Source organism: Doryrhamphus excisus, linkage group LG3, assembly GCF_037039965.1.
Source record: "Doryrhamphus excisus strain RoL-2023G ecotype Guam linkage group LG3, RoL_Dexc_Guam_v1.1, whole genome shotgun sequence".
NCBI lineage: Eukaryota > Metazoa > Chordata > Actinopteri > Syngnathiformes > Syngnathidae > Doryrhamphus > Doryrhamphus excisus.
Genome location: NC_136359.1, coordinates 804,559 through 830,000, shown reverse-complemented (window position 1 = coordinate 830,000; position 25,442 = coordinate 804,559). Strand labels below are relative to the sequence as shown.

The following is a 25,442-nucleotide window of genomic DNA, read 5'->3' as shown; positions in this document are numbered from 1 at the left end:
CTGAGCTGGCTGGTGGAAGTGGGGCTGGCCAGGACTCGCTGGTTCTTGGAGCCCAGCTGGCCGAAGGAGGAATCCGAGTGGAAGGCGGATCCGGTCTTGTCCAGCAAGGAGAAGGTTCTGGTGCAGGGAGACTGTGGGAAGACGGTGGAGCGCAGGACTGCAGAGGGCGAGGGCTTGCCGTTCTTGTTGAAGGCCGGGAAGTTCTCCTGCCGGGTCATGGCCTCCACCACCGAGGCGGGAACGTTCACTGGGGAGTACAAGCACACGCACATTACTCGCTGGGGGAGAACTTCCCGTTCCTGTTCCCGTTCCTGCGTGTTTGACGTGACGTAGAAGCAGACGGGGAGAAGTTTCATCTCACGGTTTTCATCTTGAGCCACGCACTGCAGGGGGATCCCAAAGAAGGACGTGTAGGAGTCGTTGTACCACACCAGCAGCTCGCTTCCTCGTGGGATGTCCATGCACGCCCGGTAGAAGATGCTGGCCCTAACGCACACGCACACACACAACACACACACATCACCACCACCGTGTGTTTTTGTGACAAGAAGAAGGATGATGTAAAAACACGCTGAAGGAGAAAGTGTGTATTTTTCCAGGAGGGGTGGGCCGTGCTGTAAATCAAACACACCCCGACCTCCCACGGCTGGCTGGAGGCGGGTGGTGCTACACGCTCTTTCATCACGTAGGAAACACTAACACGCCTGCTGACTTCCATGGGGGCGTGGCCTAGGCTTCACCTTCATCACCTTGGCAACACAACTAGCAACACGTGTCTACTACTACTACTACTACTACTACTACTATCTGTGTACTATGCATGCACTACCTGTGTACTAGGCGAGTACTACCTATCCCGTAGCTTATTGCTGGTTAAACGTGTTTATGGTTTTCCCAAGACTCCATTATGGAATAGTCATATTGTGTTGTACAGTATAGTATTGCATATCTGTGTAATAAGTGTGTATAAGCGTGTACCTGTACTGCACCACCATCATGTTCTGCTCGGCACAGTGGCGTGCACAGCGGATGTATCGCATCCAGCCGGACTTGGACGGGTCGTTGCCGTCCAGGAAGTGTAACAGGGTTCCCTCGGAGTCGTAAATCTGGAACACCACAAGGTATGACATTACTACATCACACCCACAGTACCTTATACTTATACTACACACATGCTACATCCTTTAGCTGGCATCTTTTAGGATATTGGTTACGTTCTTTAACACTTTTATTACACTATATTACACACACTATGTAGTTATCACTATGTACTTCACTAAGTACTTCTGGTACATAATGATAACGTAAACATGCTTTGTACTTTATGTAAGTACTTCTGGTACGTGATGCTAGTGTAAACATGCTATGTACTTCATGTAAGTACTTCTGGTACATGATGCTAGTGTAAACATGCTATGTACTTCATGTACGTAAGTACTTCTGGTACGTGATGCTAGTGTAAACATGCAAAGTACTTCTGGTACATGATGCTAGTTTAAACATGCAATGTACTTTATGTAAGTACTTCCGGTGCATGATTTTAGTTTATGTAAGTACTTCTGGTACATGATGCTAGTGTAAACATGCAATGTACTTCTGGTATGTGATGCTAGTGTAAATATGAATGTACCTGATGTAAGTACTTGTGGTAGTGACGCTAGTGTAAATATGCTATGTACTCTATGTAAGTACTTGTGGTAATTGATGCTAGTGTAAATATGCTATGTACTCTATGTAAGTACTTCTGGTATGTGATGCTAGTGTAAATATGAATGTACCTGATGTAAGTACTTGTGGTAAGTGACGCTAGTGTAAATATGCTATGTACTCTATGTAAGTACTTCTGGTACGTGATGCTAGTGTAAATATGAATGTACCTGATGTAAGTACTTGTGGTATGTGATGCTAGTGTAAATATGCTATGTACTCTATGTAAGTACTTGTGGTAAGTGATGCTAGTGTAAATATGCTATGTACTCTATGTAAGTACTTCTGGTATGTGATGCTAGCGTAAATATGAATGTACCTGATGTAAGTACTTATGGTAGTGACGCTAGTGTAAATATGCTATGTACTCTATGTAAGTACTTCTGGTATGTGATGCTAGTGTAAATATGAATGTACCTGATGTAAGTACTTATGGTAGTGACGCTAGTGTAAATATGCTATGTACTCTATGTAAGTACTTCTGGTATGTGATGCTAGTGTAAATATGAATGTACCTGATGTAAGTACTTGTGGTATGTGATGCTAGTGTAAATATGCTATGTACTCTATGTAAGTACTTCTGGTATGTGATGCTAGTGTAAATATGAATGTACCTGATGTAAGTACTTATGGTAGTGACGCTAGTGTAAATATGCTATGTACTATGTAAGTACTTCTGGTATGTGATGCTAGTGTAAATATGAATGTACCTGATGTAAGTACTTGTGGTAAGTGACGCTAGTGTAAATATGCTATGTACTCTATGTAAGTACTTCTGGTACGTGATGCTAGTGTAAATATGAATGTACCTGATGTAACTAATTGTGGTAGTGACGCTAGTGTAAATATGCTATGTACTCTATGTAAGTACTTCTGGTACGTGATGCTAGCGTAAACATGCCACGTACGTATGACTGACACATCAGCGCCCCCATCTGGTGGGAAGCTGCACTGCAACAGAGCGTCCTATGGCTAACATACATTAGCATAGCGGCTAGCTAGCCTATCTCCGGAGTCTCCAGGTGCAGTCCCAGGGCCCCGGTGGCCCCCTGGTGGCCTATAGGTGGCGCCTGAGGCCCCGTGGTTAAGCAACATCCTGCCAGTACTTGTCTTCTTGTGTGGTAACTGATGAGGAATGAGTGGTAAATATATATAGTAGTATATATAGCCAGGCCGTGTGTACGCGTGTAGTACACATTAGTGATGAAAGGCGAGTAGAAAGTGTGAACCATGTGACCACTTTGTCACACACTAAATTCTACTTGTTTGACTTCCAAAGCGACCACACAGGAACGTGTGTGTGTTAGCATGAGTGATAGCAGTCACGTGTGTGTGTGCGTGTGTGTGTTTTATCAGCACACGCGTGTATAAAAAGCCACTAATGCAGCACTCAAACGTCCTCAGCACCCAAACGCCTCACAAGTCATGTATTAGCCGATAAAAGGCGGAACGTCTGGCGCACATCACATCATCACCTAGCAATACAGTACGTGGCATTAGCTTAGCATTAGCTTAGCGTTAGCTTAGCATCAAAGAACTTCCCGCGTGTGTCGCCAGTCAGTGTTTGTGTTTCCGCTCCAATGTTATTTCTTGTTCTTCAGTCCAAGTCCAGGAAAACTCTTCCTGAGAGAAGATCGATGACGCCACGCTTGTCTTCTACAGCTAATCAATGACGCTCACTAATTCTGCCGTTATCTGCTCTCTTCATCACCTCCTCCTCCTCCTCCTCCTCCTCCCCTCCTCCCTCACACACGTCTCATTCACACGGTGTAATCACATTTGGCTCACATCTGGTTCCTTCCTACTTGATCCACATTCTCTTCCAGCTGTGTTCACACTAGCTTCACATGTGCTTCAAATCTGGATTAATACCTGATTCAGAGCATGTCGACACGGGCTTCAAACCTGGTTTAGAACCTGACTACGTTCAAAAGCACTTCAAACCTGGTTTAGAACCTGACTCACCTGTGCTTCAACTCTGGTCTGAAAACCCATTCACACTGTGTTCATGTGCATCAAACCTGGTCTGAAACCTGATTCACACTATGTTAACATGCCCTTGAAACTTGGTGTAAAACCCGATTCACACAATGCTCACATGTGCTTCAAACCTGGTCTGAAACCTGATTCACACTATGTTCACATGCCCTTGAAACTTGGTGTAAAACCGGATTCATACTATGTTCACATCCATCAAATCTGGTTGAAACCTGATTCATACCATGTTCACATGTGCTTCAAACCTGGTCTGAAACCTGATTCACACCATGTCCACATGTGCTTCAAACCTGGTCTACACCATGTTCATCAGGTAAGCAGAACAGTCAATGAGGTGGATCTTATGCTAGCATGGAATCCATCCAGCCAACTGGGGCTGTGGACTTTACCTGACGTGAATGCTAGCTTTAGCCAGGAAGTTAGCAGACCGCGTTACTCTATTCCCTTGCCTTGTTTACCATGGGGGAGTGGAACCGACACACCACCAAGCCAATGGCAGTGTTGTGTTGCTGTGAAAAGGCGGTCCAGCAGAACCAGCAGAACCAGCAGAACCAACAGTCTGGACCTCCACATGCGAGCACATTCTCAGTGAGCCGCCTCATCAATCAGCGGGCTGATAATGGCCCAGACATCCCATAATATTTGGAGAAGCCAGTCGCGGGCTGCCTGCGGAGCTCGCTGCTTTCTCACACAACAACTACATCGGGGGGTTTGGGGGGGTTTGGGGGGGTTGGGGGGGCATCCACCAATGACACCGACTTAGAGGTCTTCTTCACGTTTAGTGACAACAGCGCCACCTACCCCCCCCCCCCCCCCCCCCCGCCCCACTTCACATGACCCAAGTGTGACCTTTCACAATAAAAGTTAGCGACCTCCACCCGAGACGGCGGCATGGTTTCCCTTGGCGAGGCAGCCATGATGTCATGGTGGTTCTTTAATAAAGTCTGTGTGGTTCCGTGCAGACGGATGGAACATTAACAAATACAATCTGCTTTATGATCCAGAATGCCGAAGTCCGACAGGAGTTCTGGGAATCCTCGCGGGCCTCACGCTAACTAAATATTTCACCTCACGCTGCGCCGATGAAGCTTTGCTTTCTTTGCCGCCGCCTCCACGACAGCTCGGCCCAGACTCGCAGGACCGGGTCAGGGCCGTGACAGCTTCATGTGTTTTCCCTGGAACGTCTCCGCCCCGCGCCGACCAGAACATGCTTCTTCTTTCAAAGTCAAAGGAGGAGTCGTCCACCATAAAAAGTCCCGTGTTGATTCTGGCCCGCATCTTTCACCTCGCCTTTCCCCCGTCCGAGGTCCGCACCAGGCCTTCCTCAAACAGGGCCGCCATGCTGGAAACACCTTCACACCAGCTTCCTGATTGGCTGGCACACAACTTGTCACTCCCCCCCATGGACTTGACCTCTGACACCCCCCCACCCCACTTGAGACTGATGTCCAGTCACATGACGTCTGAATGACCTTTAGCAGGATGCCTCCTGGGACGCATCCTTCACCCTCACTCCCTCCGTCTCAGCATCCTTCACTCCTTCCTAGCGTCCTTCACTGTCTTCCCCAGGATCCTTCACTCCTTCAGAGCATCCTTCACGCCTTCATAGCATCCTTCACTGTCTTCCCGAGGATCCTTGACTCCATCCCAGCGTCCATTACTGCTTCCCAGTAACCATCTCTCTGAGCATCCTTCACCCTCGCTCTCCCCCCCTCCCTTCGCTTTCTTACCTGGCGCGCTTTCCTAGCATCCTTCACTTTTTCCTAGAATCCTTCACTCTATCTAGCAGCCTTTTAGCATCGTGCAATCCTTTCTAGCACCCTTTACTGTCTTACCTAGCATCCTTCACTCCTTCCCAGCATCCTTGACTGTATGTGGCAGCATCCTTTAGTCCTTCCTAGCATGCTAGAGCGTACTAAAGGATGCTTGCCTCCTCTAGTCCTTCCTAGCCGAGTGCGTCCTTACCTCCCACAGGTGTCGTGTGTTCTTGGAGGCTCCAAAGCGGACTTTGTCCAGCATGAGGGGGGCGCCCTGGAAGGGGCCGATCCAGGTTCCCTGAGGAATCCTCTGGGCAGCACAGATGCCGTAGCCGAGGCCGGGGACGGTGCTGGTGCACAGACACACCTGCGCAAACATCACACACACGTTCAGACACGGGGAAGGTGCCGCCGGCCAACGAGGGGGCGGAGCCTCACCTCCCTGGGCAGATCTCTCAGCCAATCGGGAACGTCGGGCAGGGCGACGGGCGCGGCGGCGCTGCTGGTCCCCACCAGCCTCCTCAGGGAGTGCAGCGGGCCGTGCATGGGACACTCGCCATTGCGGTTGTCGGCACACATGTCACAACCTGGGGGGGGGGGGGGGGGGGGGGGGGGGAATTCACACATTAGGACTTGGTCCCGCCCTTCATGACAGGCTGGAGGTTTATGCTGCGTTGGAAGGCAAGTTGTGTTTGGAGCGCCTCCAAGGCAATCATTGCACGCATATTTCCTGCATGAGAAAGTCAGGTTTGCCTTCAAAGCGTGTGACACTAATTGCCTGCTGATGATTATCTGCCCCGCAAAGTCCCACGCCGCCCCGGTGCCGCCCACAGGAAGTCCCGCTTGTTTTCCCCCCCAAATTAAAATATCCGCAACCCGGGAGAGCGGCGGCTGCGTTTAGGCGCTGATGGATGGACGTGCATTCAAGCGCCGGAGGGGCCGGCGGGGATTCTGGGGGCGGGGGGTGGCGGTGGGGGTTAACATTCCCACTTTGGGACAGACGGAAAAGTCAACTTTGGAAGTTCAAACGCTCACGTCTGACCTCACGTCACTCAGCCGCTTGTCTGTGTGTTGCCTAGCAACCACAATTACACATCATCACCTTCACATCATTCGCTAGCAGTGATTTAACAGTACGTTGCCGTGGAAACATGACAGCTGCGTCTCCATGGGCGTCCCGTGCACGCTTGACTACTTGCACCCGAGTCTCAGGAGTGCAGTGCACTTATGACCCAAACGCAGCACACTCACCAGTCTGAGTGTGCACACTTGGCGGCCTCCATAGCCGCGGGTGGGGGGGGGGGGGTTATTCACCTCAAATGACGGCGGCTGTGGAGCGACCCGTACAAAATAAAAAATAAATATCCATTTAAATAATAAAATAATAATAATAATTATAGATTTTGAAACAGTGAAAAAAAACACTAATTTTAAATAAAATGTCAAATAATAGACAAACAATTCCATAAGAACAAATTAAATATATATATGTAATTAATACATTTCTTTTTTCATAAAAAAATGTAAATATGAAGTCTTGTGAGTGCATAAGTGTGCTGAGGCAAAATGGTAAGTGTGCATCCATGCACCCTCAATTGTCAGAGGCCGCCAAGTGTGCATCGCAGCACACACTGTAGCCGTGGGTGGGAGGTGGTGGGGGGGATAAGCTCAAATGATGGCGGCTGTGGAGCGGCCCGTACAAAATTAAAAATAAATATCAATTTCAATAATAATAATTATTATTATAGATTTTAAAACAGTGAAAAAAATACTAATTTTAATTAAAATGTCTAATAATGGACAAAATATATATATTTGTAATTAATAATTTTTTTTTTTCATAAAAAAAATAAAAATACGAAGTCTTGTGAGTGCATAAGTGTGCAGAGGCAAAACGGTAAGTGTGCAGCCATGCACCCTCAATTGTGGCCACCTCAGCCACGTAGCCGCAGGACAGGCGCTAACGTCAAATAATGCTGGCCAAGGTGCAGAACTAATAAATAGCAACAAATGAAACATACAAATGATATATTAATAAACCACAAATGGTAACCTCCAGGAAGTAAGTGCATAGTGTGTTTCTTGAGCCTATTGAGTGTAGTATACACAAAGTACACAAATTGCAAGTTGGCCACGGTTGACATCTTTCATTCTGCTTGATTTACTTCCTATTTGGACACACACTTTCAAAGAGTGTGTGTGTGTGTGTGTGTGTGTGTGTGTTGAATCAAAGAATGTCACATGACGTTACATCCACATGCTTGGTTTCTTTCTGGAGAGCACACTCAGGTCTTTGTGTTAAATACTTAAATATATTTCACGCTAACAAATAATACGGAATTGTAGCGTACACACACACACACACACACACACACACACACACACGAGTTGGGCATGGAGGCGGTCGCACGGACGCCTCATCTGAGTGCGGGACAAATCAAGAGTGGACCAGTGATGGCTAAAAACAATAAGCATAATAATTAACCGTGCATAAAAATGTTAAGTTAATATTCAATAAAAAATTCTACAATTCTGCTTTCAAGCTGGGATTATATTTTTATTTTATATATCGGAATTATAAAAAATATATAATATTATTATTAATAATAATAATTAATGATTAATATGTGACGGCTGTATTTACACTCTAAACACCATCTCACACACACACACACCCCCGAGACCTCAATATGGTTGTGTTGGGATGATAAATAGCGTACTGGTGGATCAATGACCCCCCCCCCCAACTTGGTGACCCCCCCAGCCCCATCCCTGGCAAACACAAAACTATATACGGCAATTAATTCCTGCTTGTCCCTCCATCCCTCATCGGGTCTGCCGGCGCGTATCGACGCAGATTACTGCTGATGAACCGTTTTATCACTCACTACACACACACACACACACACACACACACACACACACATCTTCATCACGGACGTCTTCACTCTGAACACAAACACACTTGGAGCTCTGGCAGCAAATAAAAATCCAGAAATAAACGTTAACGTAAAAATGACTATTTACATGATAAAAATATCATTTCGTGTGTGTGTACATACGGTTGTTGGCCTCGCCGTTGTGGTTGCTGACGGGAATGATCTCCATCCTCTGTTGTCCGTACAGGAAGTAGTCCAGCTCCTCGGCGCTCAGCTTCATCCTCCCCGCCGCCGTTTTCCCGCCTTCGTCGTCACCACCGCCGCCGCTCTTCACGCTGGACGACACCACCCCCACCCCCCCGCAGCTCTGCTCCTTGCCCTGGGGCGCCGGGTTCTCTGCGACGGGACCCGCCACCACCAGCAGATCCCCACCGGGCGCCAGGGCCTGCCCATAGAGCGCCGCCTGCTGGGTTACGGGAAGCTGGGCGAGCCCAGAAGAGGAGGAGGAGGTGGGTGTGAGGGCGGCAGCCCCCGAGGAGGAGGTGCAGTGCGAGGAGGCCAGGAGGTGTCCGTGCAGGCGGGACGAGCGCAGGGCGTCCGAGGAGGGCTGCGGCGGCGGCGGCGGCGGCGGCAGGGGAGGCTTGAGCGGCGTGTGAGGGAAAAGCTGCTGCCAGTGATGCAAGTACGACGCGTCCACTTTGAGGAAGGCCGACGCGCTCGGCTCGCCCGGCTTCAACATGGCCGCCGACACGCCGTCTGCATCGGGTGGGGGGGACATGACACATGTCAATCACCTGTCACTCAATAATATCTTTATGATATATTTCTAATATACTACACAATATCACTTAAACTCTTGTTTACAAAAAATAACACTTTCACAATAAAAGCTAACTAAAGTTTCTGCTGCAATATAGTTTTGAATAAATAAAAAAAACTGAAGTTTTGGGTCCACTTTAGCAGGTAGAACCTCGTAGAACCTACTAGAACATTCTCGGCACCCACTTTAGTCGAACCGAAACACCCCAAAAAAAAGACAATAAAAGTGAGAAAGTGACACACATTGTCCCAATAATTCATAATTGAATAAAAAGAGAAATGATTAACAAGATTCCGAAGGAAATTGTTGTTGTAGTTGAAACAGTCATGCTCACGAGCCGCCGCCGCTGCCGCCTTTAAGACGCCGACACGCGCTGCGTGCGCGAGACTTCACTTCACGAGCCAAGAAAGAAACGAAGAAAAAAAACAAAAACAAAAGAAAAGTAAAAGAAATGAGGAGAAAAAGACGCGGAAAAAAGAATCTTACCGCTGTCAGTGAGCGTTCGGGTCGGAGGAGCTTTCTTCCATGGAGGACACTTGATGTGTGTGTGTGTGTGTGTGTGTGTGTATGTGCGCTTCACGAGCCCCAAAGAAGCACGTGACTCCCCCTTTCTCTCTCTCTCTCCCTCTCTCGCTCTCTCTCTCTCCTTCCTCGTGAACCCCCAACACACACACATACACACATACACACATTTCCCTCGTGACCTTTCACCTTGTCAAATGAAACATAAATCACCAGAAATATCTTCACAATCACACATCATTTCCCGTGGAAGCGATGCTCACGCGCCGACAGGGAATGTAAGCTCTAATTGTCAGCAAACTTCACTTTTAACTCGTTCGTGTTTAGCATGAATTGGTTCCTTCTACTTGGGCACGTCCGCGAGTGGCGCCCCTTAGCGGCCGGGAGAGGGATGACACCCACGGCCGCTGTTGCAGCCATTTCCTCTGATTGTTCCGATTCATTTATGTCGCATTATTATTATTATGATTATTGGTGTTTGAGCGGTTGCTATGACGACAAGGACCAGCGTGGTGGAACGGTCAAAAGGTCAAACAGTTTTTCTAACGACGGGGTTGTTTTTTTTTGCTGTAAAGATTACAACTTATTATTACTTTGATTATTATTATTACTCTTAGCTGGCCTCAGCTTCCTTAGCCGCAAGTGTGTGTGTATGTGTGCGCATGTGTGTGTGTGTGTGTGTGTGTGTGTGGACAAGACAGATTACAGCTGAGCTCATTGTGTTTTTGGGTCGGTCTCGTTATCCACGACCCGTAGCTTTCCAGCCGTCTGCTGCGCGCACACACACACGCACACACACACACACAGCACATCCGTCATGGTGCGCTGGCGTGGATAAGGACATCAGCTAAACGGGCCGACACGTAAACGTGTGCGCTGTTATGACTAGCGTCGCCGTGACAGCCGCCATCCGTCATCCTCGGCAGCGCTGCTGGATTGATAAGGAACAAAAACACAAACATTACGCGCCAGAAAGTCAACTCTTGTTGGCTAAAAGAGACTTTTCCAGCGGAGGGGGGTTGGGGGGGGGGGGGGGCGGGGGGGGCGGCCGGTGGGTCGCGACCGGCCGCTAGCAAGTCATGGAGGATGTACGTCGTTAGAACTAGCGATACCAAACAGACGATTGTGTGGAATCTTAATAAGTAGTAAGATTCATAAACGAAAGGGCGCAAGGAACGCTTCCCTGAGGGACGCCACTGCTAATATGTACATCAGAACACCCAAAAAAAGACATCTGCTACACCATGGGGGTCCAAAGTGTGGCCCCGGGGCCCATTTGCAGGCCACAGATAGCATTTCATACTCAAAATAGAAAACCACAGGCTATAAAATGGTGATTTTCTGTCAGGCATTGACACGGTCAGACACGGGGCGGTCCTGGACCCAAATGAAGACCCTTACTGGGGCCGACTGCAGAGCAATAATGCTTATGGAATGTTGAAATAGTGGAGGGGGGGGGGTGAAGGTGAAAAAATGGCAACCATGGCTGTAATTTTACAGGAATAAAGTCAAAATACTAAAGACACAAGTTGTGTTCTAATCAAACAAAAAGTCGTTACTTACAATCATCAATTTTTAAACTTTCAACGATGTCATTTTACTAGCAGAGTGGAAATATTACATTGAAAACATTTTATAAGATTCTCAGAAAAATAAAACAACAAAGTTGGAGAAAAACTCCCAAATATGATGGGAATAAAGCCATAATATTATGGGAAGAAAATCATAATTTGATGGGAATAAAGTAAAAAAATAAAGTCCAAATATGATGGGATTAAAGTCATAATTTGATGGGAATAAAATCAAAAAATAAAGTCCAAATATGATGGGATTAAAGTCCAAATATGATGGGAGTAAAGTTATAATTTGATGGGAATAAAGTCAATTTATTAAGTCCAAATATGATGGGAATAAAGTCAAAAAATAAAAAAAGTACGATGGGATTCAAGTCCTAATATTATGGGAATAAAGTCAATTTATAAAGTCATAATAATATGGGAATAAAGTCCAAATATGATGGGAATAAAGTCATAATTTGATGGGAATAAAATCAAAGAATAAAGTCCAAATATGATGGGAATAAAATCATAATATGATGGGAATAAAGTCCATTTATAAAGTCCAAATATGATGGGATTAAAGTCCTAATATTATGGAAATAAAGTCAATTCATAAAGTCATAATACTATGGGAATAAAGTCCAAATAAGATGGGAATAAAGTCAAAGAACAGCAAAAATGCACCATTTTCCATGAGACTAAAGTGCAAATAAATAAATAAAAGGCCAAAGAAAGTGTGAGAAGGAAGTATTGGGATGAATTGACGTCGGGAGCATCATGCTGTAATCTCCAACCCTGACCTGGTCAAGTATGCCAATATGGCGCCATATAGTCTCTGAATGAACGAGCTGAGGCGTGTTTTTCCTACGGCGGGTAAAAAAAGGTGCGCTGCGGCAGGTATTGAAGGTAAAAAAGTCATATTTGGTGTGGCGCTGCGAAGCCTCGGAGGAGGGAGAAGCGGCGGCAGGAGAGGAGAATTAGCTCTTTTCATCCATTGATTAATGGCTCTCCACAGCAAAGCGCATCGCCGCCGCCCACCGATCGATGAATTAACTGCCCAAATTCATCATTTTCTACAACAACAGCTAATTATTTCCACGCCCGACGCCCCACAAAAACACCATATTAACAAGAGTTCATTTAGCAGACGCACACACACACTGCTAGCTACACTTCTAACCCTGGCACCACAACACAACACAACACAACACCTGTGTGTTCCTGTACAATACACACACCAGCATTTATTTCTCCCATGACTTGCGGCCGCTCCCTCCAGCTACCTCTTCTTCTTCTTCGGCAGACCAGCGCCGTTACAAATGTCTTTACGGGCAAGCACTAATCTGTGGCGGTCCTAATGTATTTATGGCGGGCCGCTCCTTTGTTCGATAAAAAAACCTGTTCTAGAAGAAATTAATTTATATACATATTTTAAAACATTGAAAGTAACTAAAAATAAAACCACTAAAATACTATTCAAAATAGACTTTAGTCCTCGTATAACATCTAATTAATAAGATCAATAAAAATTTAAATAAACACCAAAAAGAATATAAAATAATAATAATAAAAAAAACTTTAAAAAACTAAACTTCAATTTAAATAAGTACAAATAAAAATATTCTAAAAAGCATTCAAACAAAATATTAATAAAAACAGCATAAATCAAAATCAACTATATAAAAATTAGATCCTAACATTCCGGAATAACTTCTGTAATGTAAAAAATATGCAAAAATAAACTAAATAACAATAAAAATATAAAAAAAACAAGCACACAAATAAAAGCAATAATTTAGCATCTGTAATAACTTCTGTAATGTAAAAAATATGCAAAAATAAACTAAATAACAATAAAAATATAAAAAAAACAAGCACACAAATAAAAGCAAAGTAATAGCAAGTGTGGAATGTTCTGTCATGTCCAAAACAATGTATTACGACAATAAAGTGATCAGCGTGTGTGTGTGCGTGATGTGGCGTGTTTGCATTCACGCGTGTGTGACAACACGTCCCCCCCCCCATTTCCATAGCGGCGTGTCGTTAGGGTCCTGGTTGACATTCAATTAAAACATTTACATTCCTGCTTAATTAATTCAGCGAACGGCGGCAAGAAAAGACGAATGGACGGGTCGCTTTGACAGGAGGCCGATAAAACTCTACGGCGTGCGTGCGAGTGTGTGCGCCAGTGTGTGTGTGTGTGTGTGTGTTAAGGTCACCGCAGGCTGACTATTATAATTCATGCGTATTGACAGATATTCATCAGGGACTTTTATTCTCTTTTGCAGCTTTGGTGTGTGCAGCTGAAGGCGAGCGTTTCATGCACTAAAGTCTTTTAACACTTGAACACTCCATTAACCCTTCAACCGCTCACCGGGGCGAGGGAAAATAAACCAGACAACGTTTAACCTCGTTAGAGCGCCATGTGGAATTTCAGCATGTAAATTCATTCATGATATTATGCAACGTTTTCATCATTTCATTTCTATATTTACATGTTAACATACACTAGTTAATATAGTTGTGCTGTTCTAGTGTACATGTACTGTATGTACTGTAGACGTTACCGTGTTGTTGTCCTCCCAGCAGGCAGAGGGCGCTGTTGTCTCTGCTCCTCGCATTGCAGTTACGGAAGTGGATCAGCTGACAAGCTCTGCCTTAAAGTCAAGAAAAAGTCAATAAATACAACTAAATAAAAGTATTTTGTCGTGTTTAACTTTGAGTCAAATATTAAAAGCAACTCGTTACTTAATTATTTTTTATATAGATAGATATTTTTATTGAATGAACTTTAAGTCAATTTCACACAACATCACCTTGTTTCTCTTCCTTGTCGCCTTCCTCTCCCGCCTGGCTTCCAAAGGTGGGCGGGGCTGCCGCGTTTCAGGCAGGGAGGGGTGGCGTGTGACGTGTCCGGCTTTGAAGCTCTGGTTCCCCGACATCTTCCCAGCTGAGAGCCGCTAGCGGCCAGCTACTAGCGGGTAACCAGATGGCGGTCCGCTCGATGCTTGCCGCTCTCCTGCTGCTCGGTGCCGCCTCCCCGCATTCGGCGTCGCCTTCGCGGACCGGACCCAAGGTCACGGAGAAGGTAGGCGTGCTGGCGTGCTGGCGTGCGGCGGTACAGGCGCCGGCGCTTCAGGTGTGGAATGATTGAACCCGCCTGAAGGCGTCCTGTCCTGTCATGTGACCTGCATAGCAACGCTCTACGTTGTTATCGCGAGAAGGAACAGGTCGTCGCCGCTAGCTTGTTTATCTTGTTTGTTACGCTACGTGCTAGCTTGTTTATTACTCTACGTAAGTGTGACAACCGCAATAAAAACGTCACCGCTCGCTAGCTTGCCTCGTTTATTAGGTACTGTACGTCAGCGTGACGCATATAATAACAATAATAACGTTACAGCCAGCTCTCTTACCTTGTTAGCTACTGTGCGAATGATTGAACCGCCCGAAGGCGTCCCGCCGTCGCTGTCACGTGACCTGCATTGCAACGCTCTGCGGTGTTATCGCGAGAAGGAACAGGTCGTCGCGGCTAGCTTGTTTATCTTGTTTATTACTCTACGCCAGTTTGACAACAGCAATAAAAACGTCACTGCTCGCTAGCTTACTTGGTTTATTAGGAGCTAATAAACCTAATGTACCTAATAAGTAGGTACTGTACGCTAGTGTGACGCATATAATAACAATAACAACGTTGCCATTAGCTAATTCTCTTACCTAGTTTGTTAGCAACTGTGGGAATGGTTGTCACGTGACCTGCATAGAAACGTTCCAATTTGTTGATTAGACTGTATGACGGTGTGGTGCAATAATAATAATACTCACAATTTCAACAAAAAACAAAAACCAATACCTGTCATCTTTTGTGCCTCCAGGTGTTCTTTGACATCACAGTGGCAGGTCATGAGGTGGGCCGTATCTTCATCGGACTGTTTGGAGAGGTGGTGCCTCTGACTGTCAGTAACTTTGTTGCCCTGGCAACGGGAGAGGTGCGTGAATGAATGAATGAATGAATGAATGAATGAAAATGAAAAGAAAAACAAATGGGATTCTCTGTTTGTGCACAGAAAGGTTACGGCTACAAAGGCACCAAGTTCCATCGAGTCATCAAGGACTTCATGATCCAAGGAGGGGACTTCACCGCCGGAGACGGGACCGGAGGTCGGGCCTGCGGTGGCGTTTTTAGCCACAGGTGGCTGCAAGCGTGTTAGCGTAGATGCTAAGGTGTGACCGCGTGGCTCTTGTGGCTTTCAGGGCACAGCATCTATGGGACCACCTTTGCTGACGAGAACTTCAAACTGAAGCACAGCTCGGCCGGCTGGGTGGGTAGGACGCCATCGCTCACATCAGTGGTACTCCTGAAATACCCAGTTACTCCCATTTCTAGAAATACCCAGTTACTCCCATTTCTAGAAATACCCAGCTACTCCCATTTCTAGAAATACCCAGCTACTCCCATTTCTAGAAATACCCAGCTACTCCCATTTCTAGAAATACCCAGTTACTCCCATTTCTAGAAATACCCAGTTACTCCCATTTCTAGAAATACCCAGTTACTCCCATTTCTAGAAATACCCAGTTACTCCCATTTCTAGAAATACCCAGTTACTCCCATTTCTAGAAATACCCAGTTACTCCCATTTCTAGAAATACCCAGTTACTCCCATTTCTAGAAATACCCAGTTACTCCCATTTCTAGAAATACCCAGCTACTCCCATTTCTAGAAATACCCAGTTACTCCCATTTCTAGAAATACCCAGTTACTCCCATTTCTAGAAATACCCAGCTACTCCCATTTCTAGAAATACCCAGTTACTCCCATTTCTAGAAATACCCAGTTACTCCCATTTCTAGAAATACCCAATTACTCCCATTTCTAGAAATACCCAGTTACTCCCATTTCTAGAAATACCCAGTTACTCCCATTTCTCCCCCGGTTGGATGGTCATCACCTTTAGACTTTATTCCCGCAGTATTAGAACTTTCATTTTACGAAAATATGGCCATTTTTTTCTTAGATGTCTCACCTTTATTTCCTAAAATTATCTTTCCTCATAATAGAATACATCAGTTCTCAGTATTACAACTTTTACAAAATACCATATTTTTATTTTATTCGTTTAGTTTAAAAAATTGTCACGTTTTTCTCATATTTTGACTTTATTCTCCTACATTTTTCTCTTACTATTTTCACTTAATTCCTGTAGAATAATTTTTTTTCTCATATTTTGAATTTTTCTAAATATTTTCACTTAATTCTCCTAAAATTTCCTTATTTTACTTTTAATATTCAGACTTTTTCTCTGACTACTTTTACTTAGTTATTGTAAAATGTCATCTTTTTTGCTCGTATTATTTGGAGTTTATGCTCCTAAAAAAAATTTTTTTTTCTAAATATTTTCACTTAATTTTCTTAAAATTTCCTTTTTTTTCTTTTCTTTTAATATTCCGACTTTTTCTCTGGCTACTTTTACTTAGTTCTTGTAAAATGTCAAATTTTTGCTTGTATTATTTGGAGTTTGTGCTCCTAAAATGTCTTTTTTTCCCTCTAAATATTTTCTCTTAATTTTCCTAAAATGTCCTTTTTTTCCTGGAAATATTTTCACTTAATTCCGTTAAGATTTCTTCATTTTTTCCAAGAATATTTGGACTTGATTCTCCTAAAAAGGCGGTCTGTATTTCCCTCTAGTCTCCCAAATGGACTTGATGAATGAGTTGGAATGACGCTAAGCTAAACGTGCTAACTCGTGTGTGCGCCAGGTGAGCATGGCCAACGCGGGTCCAGACACGAACGGCTCCCAGTTCTTCATCCTGGCCACCAAAGCTCCGTGGCTGGATAACAAACACGTGGTGTTTGGCAAAGTCCTGGACGGGATGGTGCGTTCACACGTGCACACGTTGGCGCGTCATGAAAATAACCCCACGTGTTCTCCACCAGTCTGTCGTTCACACCATCGAGCTGCAGGACACGGACGAGAGGAACCTGCCGTACGCCGAGTGCGTGGTGGTGAACAGCGGCCGCATCAGCGTCAAAGAGCCTTTCGGCGTGGAGGTGGACGGCTGGTAGCTCCTCCTCCTCCGGCGGCGGTGGCGCCGCACGTCTTCACTATGCATCCCGATACATCTCATGGATGATAAAAACAGCTTTTGGTCATATCTCCACTTCCTGTTTACATGCGTCTAATCTGCTGCTTCATCTTATGCAACCACCACAAACTGTGAAGACACATTTTGTTGTCCGCCATAAATGTTGGTGCCAAACAAACGTCCTCTTGCTCTCATTTCCAGCTTCTACAAAAACACTCGCCAGTCGAAGTATTTTATCTTCATTTTCATAACATTTCCTCTTTTTTCTTTTCATATTCTGACTTTTCTTCTGGCAAAGTATACTTAGTTCTATAGTTCTATACTTCTTTTTTTCTCAGACTATTTGGAGTTTATGCGCGGACCTAAAATGTATTTTTTCTCTAGCTACTTTGACTTAGTTCTTATAAAATGTCATCTTTTTTTGCTCGTATTATTTGGAGTTTATGCTCCAAAAAATGCCTTTTTTTTCTCAAAATATTTTCACTTCATTTGTTTTCGCAGTATTGGGAGAATTTTTTTTTTTTAAGTATTTTGTCCCTCTAAATATTTTCACTTAATTTTCATAAAATTTCTTTTTTCTTTTAATATTCTCACCTTTTTTCTGTCTACTTGGACTTAGTTCTTATAAAATGTCATCTTTTTTGCTCGTATTATTTGGAGTTTATGCTCCTAAAATGCCTTTTTTTTTCTCCAAATATTTTCACTTCCTTTGTTTTCGCAGTATTGGGAGAAAATATATATTTTTTTTTAGTATTTTGTCAAGGACGCAGTATTACGACAGTCAAAACTAGTTAGCATTTGTGGAAAATGAGGTTGCAGGATTGTTGCGGGAATAAAGTTATCGTATCGCCAGAACATTTACTAGAATAATGTAAATATTTTTGTAGCTGATTTGGAATATGAAAAAAAAAAAGATATATTCTCGGGATGTAGGATAAATATCGTTCCGATATCAGTCGGTATGGAATTTTTTTTTCCCGAGCATGAAAGCCGATCATCTTACACATATATCGGTATGGGATAAAATACTTTTTTCGGCAAAGCAGCCTATCCCAGCCTTCTAGGTCCAAGAGGCGGGGTCCACCCTGGACTGGTGGCCAGCCAATCCCAGGGCACATATAGACAAACAACCATTCACACTCACATTCATACCTATGGACAATTTGTGTGGCTAATTAACCTAGCATGTTTTTGGAATGTGGGAGGAAACCGGAGTACCCTGAGAAAAGCCACGCATGCACGGGGAGAACATGCAAACTCCACACAGAGATGGGCGAGGGTGGAATCGAACCCGGGCCTCCTAGCTGCGAGGTGTGCGCGCTAAGCACACTAACGCCTCACTAACGCGCTAATGATGGCGGCGTAAAGGTGAGGCTACGCGGGCGGACGAGCGGCGCCTGACAGCTCTGACACGAGAAGGCGCTAATGAGAAGAAGAGCGGTGATTTGTTTTGTGGGCGGCCGACACGGCGGCACGTAGGCCAGCTCGGGAGGAAAACATCTCCAACACAAAGGTCAGCACGGCCTCAAACCTCAGGAGGAAAACAACAAAATACATCAGCGCTCAAATGTCAACACCGAGACAAATTAAGAAAATAGTCCTGATTTTCACCGCTGACGCGTCTTTGGCCCCCGCAGGCTGGAGGACTGACAGGGGGGGCGCTGCTTGGTCCCGTTGATCGCAGACTTAAAACCCCAAAAGTCACATAAAAGCCAAAGAATAAGCGTCTTCCAATGAGGAGGCGGTGCCTGGGGACTCTAACGTGGGCTGGACGCTCCGTTCCAGCACTACCCTGACTTCCTGTTAAGGTCTGTGGACCGGTCCTGGAGAGGAGGCCAGGCCGGGTAGTTGAGTCTCAGATTCAGGACAAGCCTGAATCCATGACCAGGACGGAAACCTGGTCATGGATTCAGGTTTCCGATTCAGGTTTCTGTCCTGGTCATAGATTCAGGAAAAACCTGAATGCATGACCGGGTTTCCGTCCTGGTCTTGGATTCAGAAAGAGTCTGAATCCATGACCGGGTTTCCGTCCTGGTCATGGATTCAGGAAAAGCCTGAATCCATGACCGGGTTTCCGTCCTGGTCATGGATTCAGGAAAAGCCTGAATCCTTGACCAGGACGGAAACCCGGTCATGGATTCAGGAAAAGCCTGAATCCATGACCAGGACGGAAACCCGGTCATGGATTCAGGTTTCCGATTCAGGTTTCCATCCTGGTCATAGATTCAGGAAAAACCTGAATCCATGACCGGGTTTCCGTCCTGGTCATGGATTCAGGAAAAACCTGAATCCATGACCGGTTTTCCATCCTGGTCATAGATTCAGGAAAAACCTGAATCCCACACGGGATGGCTGGAGCACCTGGTCAGGATGAGGAGGTGTTCAGGGCACGTCTAAACCGGTAGGAGGCCTCGGTGAAGATCCAGGATCCACCAGGAGGAGCAGGACGAAGTAGCCGGGGGCAAGCGGAGGAGGGTGGATGGGAGGTTTCTGAGATGGACTGGGGAACATGGATCACATGGTACGGTCATACGGTCCTCCTGGAGGTCTCCACTTGGTCTTCTGGAATGCAGCGTTAGCAAACAGGTTAGCGGTTAGCATTTAGCAGGCGTTGTTGTTGTTGTTGTTGACCTTTAAAGAACTCCGTTCCATCATGCTCTGCTTCTCCTCCGGCACCCTGCTGGGAACACACACACACACACACACACACGTGCATGTAAATAGGAGGCGCACACGCACACACACACACACACACACACACACACACACACACACACACACACACACACACACACACAGAGGCATCACTGTCTGAGGTTTGGTGGTAATGAGGCCTGTCATCCTTCTCTGGCTCCTTCTTTCTCTCCTCTCATTGATCCAACAACACCTCCTCAACATAACAACTAGCCCCCCGCCCCCGCCCCCCGCCCCCGGCCCCCCCTCCCTCCCAGTGGACCTTTTAAAAAGCCAGCATCACTTTCTTGCTTTCCTGCTCCCTGCCTCTCTATCGCTTTCTCTTCGCTCCTCGTCTTCTTCGCGCCGTCTTTGTTAGCGCCCCTGACAAACGCCGACAACTTCCTGCGCGGCCGCCGAGTGGGCGGCGGCCCGCTGAGGCGCTCCGACCCCGCTCGCTCGGCGAGAAAAACACAAAGAAACGTAACGTGTCACGTAAACATCTGTCCGCTCTTTCAAGGTTTGCCGCGATCGAAAGGAAAAGCATGAAAGTCAAACGGCGTCCGCCTGACGTGTGATCACGCCGCCACCACCACGACGGCGCTTTCATTTACTGAGCTTTGAAGGCATCGTGCTGCACGGGGCAAAGGTCAACGTCACCGTTATCGCTCCGGCGGAAAGTGTCAAGGAGACGACATCTGACAACACCGCACAGATGTCACACTAGCCCATAGCATCACTGCGTGATAGCATGGTGACCGTTAGCATCACTAGTGTCATGAGACGTTAGCATCACTGGCTGATAGCATCATCAGCAGTACTAGCTGATAGCATCAATAGCATTAGCATCACTAGCTGATAGCATCACTACCATCTCTGGGTGATAGCATCATCAGCATTACTAGCTGATAGCATCAATAGCATTAGCATCACTAGCTGATAGCATCACTACCATCTCTGGGTGAGAGCATCATCAGCACCAATAGCTAATAGCATCATTAGCATCTCTCGATGATAGCATCATTAGCATCACTAGCTGATAGCATCATTAGCATTAGCATCACTGGCTGATAGCATCATTAGCATCTCTCGATGATAGCATCATTAGCATCACTAGCTGATAGCAACATTGGCATCACTGGATGATAGCATCATTAGCATCTCTCGATGATAGCATCATTAGCATTAGCATCACTGGCTGATAGCATTATTAGCATCTTGCAATGATAGCATCATTTGCATTAGCATCACTAGATGATAGCATCATTGGCATTAGCGCGACTAGCTGATGGCATTGTTAGCATCACTGCATGATCGCATTGTGACCATTAGCATCAATGGTTGGGGGCATGATAACATCACTAGCTGATTAGCATTATTAACATCAATGGAAAATAGCATAATTTGCATTAGCATCATTAGCATTGTTACCATTAGCATCACTAACGTATAGTAACATTATCCATAAGAATCGCTAGCTGATACCATTTTGAGCGTTAGCATTACCACCTGATTGCATCATGACCCATTAGCACCACTAGCATCTAACATTATGACCATTAGCATAACTTGATGAGGGTACGAGCGTTAGCATCACTAGCATGTAGCATGATGAGCTATCGTGTCGTCCGCCAACATTACAGGCTGAGCCATGTGAACCACTACACTACCAATTTGGAACGTTCCGGCTAAGGACGGCGCGCTAAGGACGGCGCGCTAAGGACGGCGCGCTAAGGACGGCGCGCTAAGGACGGCGCGCTAAGGACGGCGCGCTAAGGACGGCGCGCTAAGGACGGCGCGCTAAGGACGCCGCGCTAAGGACGCCGCGCTAAGGACGCCGCGCTAAGGACGCCGCGCTAAGGACGCCGCGCTAAGGACGCCGCGCTAAGGACGCCGCGCTAAGGACGCCGCGCTAAGGACGCCGCGCTAAGGACGCCGCGCTAAGGACGCTGCAAAACAATTAGCCAACCCAGCTAGCCCACAACGGCTAGCCGCCAGGGGCGTTGCTGCTGGTCACCGACTTCGGACGCGAGCCAACAGCCGACGCTAAAAGCTGTAGCATTAGCGGCTACATTAGCGGCTACATTAGCGGCTAATTGTGTGCTGATTAGCGCGTGTTTGTGTGTTTGACTTAACGAGGCGCCATTAGCGGCTAATTGTCTGCACGCTCGCGGCTTTGAAGCCTAATTTTTCTACATTTTCGCTGCCTCGTCTGCTCGCCGCTTCCATCAGTCGGGTGGGGGGGCGGGGGTGCGGGGACGGAGGGTAGGGGGGCCGGGGGAAATCGTTAGCGCTCCTTCTCTTTAAATTGGGGAGGTGGACGGCAGGTGAACATCGCATTGATCGGCCTCTCAAGGCCTCTTCTCCCCCCCCCCCACCAACCCCCCTCCATCCCTCACCGCCAATTGCCTGCCCTTTACCACCCCCCCCCTCCCAAACACTTCACCGCCTTGTAGAGACATCCCCCCCGCCCCCCCCTTCCCCTGCCTCCGTCTCCTCCTCGTCTTCCAGCGGAGGTCACAAATTTACAAGAGTGAGCGTGGCGGGGGGTGTGGCGGGGGCGGGGGGTGGTCTCGTAGCTGTCCATCAGTCTAACAGGCAACATCATGGGGCACAAAACTGAAATACTGGGGGCGGCTACGGGACAGAGACGGTGGGTGGCGTGGGAGGGGGCGGGGGTGTTGGAGTAAACATGGTGATGATTTCCCTGGAGGAGGGCGAGAGACACCAACAGGACGAGGAGAGAGAGAGCTGTCCTCACAACAAGACGCCAGGAAATCGAACTTCTGACACACAAACACGGACCCCCCCACCCCACGCCCCCCTCAAGAGGGCCTCTTGGACACCTCTCATCGTCCAATTAGAGTCCTGGCGGAAACGGCAGGACTTGTGCAGGAATGAAACTTCTCTCGCGTCATCCGGATTTTTTTCTTTGCATGCTAGTCATGCTAGTCATGCTAGTCATGCTAGTCATTAGCCTGTCCTATTTATAGCACGCTCGGTGTTAGCACAGCTAGTCATTGGTATTTTTTAGCGTGCTAGGTCCTAGCATGGTGTGTGCTTTGTTTTTTGTAGCACGCTAGCTGTTATACTCATTCTGTTTATTTGAGCATGCTAGATGTTAGCATGGCGTATACACTTTTTTTTAGCATGCTAGTCACTCAGCAGGCATGTGCTCGTTCTGTTTATAGTAAAGTCATTATTTCATTAGCATGCTAGGTGTTAATACGATGTTTGCTCCTTTTTTTAGCACACTAGTCGTTAGCATGGCCTTTGTGCCTTCTTTTTTTAGTACGTTAGCCATTAGCATGACGTGTGCTCCTTTTTCAGCATGCTAGGTGTTAGCAAGGCGTGTGCGCTTATTTTTTTTAGCATACTAATTGTTAGCATGGCATGTGTTTGTTCTGTTTATATCACGCTAGGTGTTAGCATGGTGTGTGCTCTTACTTTTTTAAGCATGCTAAGCGTTAGCATGGCGTGTGCGCTTACTTTTTTGGTATGCTAAGTATTAGCATGGTGTGCGTGCCTTCTTTTTTTAACATGTTAAGTGCTACCATGGCGTGTGCGCTTATTTTTTTTTAGCATACTAATTGTTAGCATGCCGCGTGTTTGTTCTGTTTATAACATGTGTTAGCATGCGGTGTGCTTTTTTTTAGCACGCTAATTTTGTTTATACTGTCGTAGGTCCTAGCATTGCTTGTCATTATTCCGGCATGCTAGATGTTAGCATGGCGTCAATGCCTTCTTTTTTTTTTTTAGCACGCTAGTCATTAGCAAGGCATGTGCTTATTCTGTTTAGTCATTATTTCATGTCTTCTTGTCTTAACATGCTAGTTGTTAGCATTACCCTGTCCTTTTGTCAGCATGCTAGGTGTTAACATGGCGTGTGCTCGTTCTGTTTATAGCACGCTGGTGTTAGTATACCGTGGTTGATATTTTTTTAGCATGCTAATCATTAGCATCACATGCCATTGTCTTTTCATTGCATGCTAGTTGTTAGCATGGGGCGTGGAATGTGTGTGTGATGAGGACGGATGCCAAGAGTTAGCGTGTGTTTCCCCGCCAGTCAGCTAATGAGTTATTATTGTTATTATTATTATTATTATTAATGATGGCGCCCTCTGGTGGTGATGACAGAAGGCCAGCCTGGACCAGCCAGGAACCAGTCTTCATCTTTTCTTCATTTCTTCCATCCTCCAGTGTGTGTGTGTGTGTGTGTGTGTGTGCGTGCAGCAGGTGTTTTGGACAAACGACGTGTTGGCGCTTTTAATTTGGAGGGGTGTTGCAGATACAGCGCTGACGAATAGAAGAGGAAGTGATTAAAGCCGAGTGCTTCTGCTTGACAAACGACCCTGGTGAAGGTCATCCATCACGTGGCGCTAACAAAGCCAACTAGCATGTCATACCACACGCACGCTAACACGCTAACACGCTAACACGCTAACACGCACGTGTAGTGTGATGCTTTATCTCGGAACTATGACTTCCTTTTTGAAACCTTCCACCCGCTCGTGCAGGCGCTAGCGACATGCTACACATTTGACCTCTGACCTGCTTGTCTGGTGTTTCTCCAGATGAAACCGCGGGCTCCGCCCCCCACGCCGTCTTACTTTGTGTTGTTGTTGTTGTTTCGTGGAAGGAGCTAAGCAGCCCATCAATCACTGCTAGCAGCTGGGCTAACGCTAGCAATCTGCCGCTAACACGCTTTGGCTACACAAGGTCAACCCGTCTGACCCGCCTAATTAGCCCGACACACACACACACACACACACGCACACACACACACACGCACACAGCCAGGTTAGTATAGTGTGTAGTTCCAAATGAAGAGAAATGGTTGTGTATTTTCTCCTAATGAGCAAACACACGACACACAAATGATGATGTAACTGGGAGCTAAGGTGTCGGGGTTGGGGGGTGGGGTGGCGAGGGGGGGTAGGGGGCAATGTCGGATCAGGTTCTCACTCACCGGGATCCACCTCTGGACCAAAGAGGGACGGCGGGTCCACCGCGGTCCCCTCCTCGATTGGGGATGTCCCATCTGAGCCTGAGCTCCATAAGGGTGTCCACGTGTGCGCCTGGCACCAGGAACACCCCCCCACGCCCCCACCCCAGCCCCGGGCACTCGGGTGAAGAGAGGGGCGGGGCTGACTACCAATGACCGCATCCTGGTTGGTTAGTTCCGGTAGCGGGGAAACCCAGAGATGGCCTGCCGGACGCTTGCATGTTCAATACCGGGGGTTGGGGGTCGGGGGGGGTCAGGGGGGTACTGCTGAACTTGGCTTGAGATGTTAGGGGGTGTAAAAGCTTCCACGGGGCCCTGGATGCTGTATCATGTATTGACATAACATCACATGGACATCAGGGGGGGCGGTGCCTCTGGATTGGTGGGACCCCTTTTCCTGAAGGGGGGGGGGGGGGGGGCAAAGCCTGTTCCAATGT

The 25,442-nt window shown here is 46.6% G+C and overlaps 2 protein-coding genes across 11 annotated transcripts in view; one reads left to right on the top strand and one right to left on the bottom strand.

Annotated features, from left to right (window-relative positions):
* prdm6 (PR domain containing 6) overlaps nt 1-14,840 on the bottom strand; it is an 18,065-nt gene extending 3,225 nt beyond the window's left edge. The window contains exons 1-9 of one of the 5 annotated variants that reach the window (XM_078789401.1): nt 14,656-14,840; nt 14,059-14,430; nt 13,810-13,899; nt 8,525-9,097; nt 5,901-6,049; nt 5,671-5,829; nt 979-1,106; nt 362-486; nt 1-247 (exon numbers count right to left, since the gene is read on the bottom strand). The exon at nt 1-247 is cut by the window's left edge and continues 105 nt beyond it. In XM_078789401.1, coding sequence (XP_078645527.1) covers nt 1-247; nt 362-486; nt 979-1,106; nt 5,671-5,829; nt 5,901-6,049; nt 8,525-9,080 — 1,364 coding nt within the window. In that variant the 5' untranslated portion in view covers nt 9,081-9,097; nt 13,810-13,899; nt 14,059-14,430; nt 14,656-14,840. Of the gene's footprint in view, nt 248-361; nt 487-978; nt 1,107-5,670; nt 5,830-5,900; nt 6,050-8,524; nt 9,098-9,325; nt 9,566-9,647; nt 10,025-13,809; nt 13,900-14,058 lie in introns of those variants that run through there. The other 4 variants (XM_078789400.1, XM_078789402.1, XM_058069818.2 and 1 more) reach the window with 4 other exon arrangements.
* Nucleotides 14,110-17,637, top strand: ppic (peptidylprolyl isomerase C). Of its 6 annotated transcripts, none has more exons than XM_078789406.1 (6): nt 14,126-14,330; nt 15,115-15,228; nt 15,307-15,400; nt 15,494-15,591; nt 17,001-17,117; nt 17,179-17,478. In XM_078789406.1, the coding sequence occupies exons 1-6, from the start codon at nt 14,232-14,234 to the stop codon at nt 17,305-17,307; spliced, it is 651 nt and encodes a 216-aa protein (XP_078645532.1). In that variant the 5' UTR covers nt 14,126-14,231; the 3' UTR covers nt 17,308-17,478. The 6 variants fall into 6 exon arrangements, with proteins under 6 accessions (XP_078645529.1, XP_078645531.1, XP_078645532.1 ...); XM_058069825.2 differs by having other exon boundaries at nt 14,132-14,330; nt 15,494-15,561; nt 17,179-17,477; XM_078789403.1 differs by having other exon boundaries at nt 14,110-14,330; nt 17,001-17,523.
* Nucleotides 17,638-25,442: the final 7,805 nt, after the last annotated feature.

Excerpts from the sequence above, each read along its gene's own strand:
- ppic (XM_078789403.1), top strand. The coding sequence starts at position 14,232 with ATGGCGGTCCGCTCGATGCTTGCCGCTCTCCTGCTGCTCGGTGCCGCC. Across the intron at positions 14,331-15,114 it reads GACCCAAGGTCACGGAGAAG|GTGTTCTTTGACATCACAGT; the intron begins GTAGGCGTGCTG and ends TTGTGCCTCCAG. Across the intron at positions 15,229-15,306 it reads TTGCCCTGGCAACGGGAGAG|AAAGGTTACGGCTACAAAGG; the intron begins GTGCGTGAATGA and ends GTTTGTGCACAG.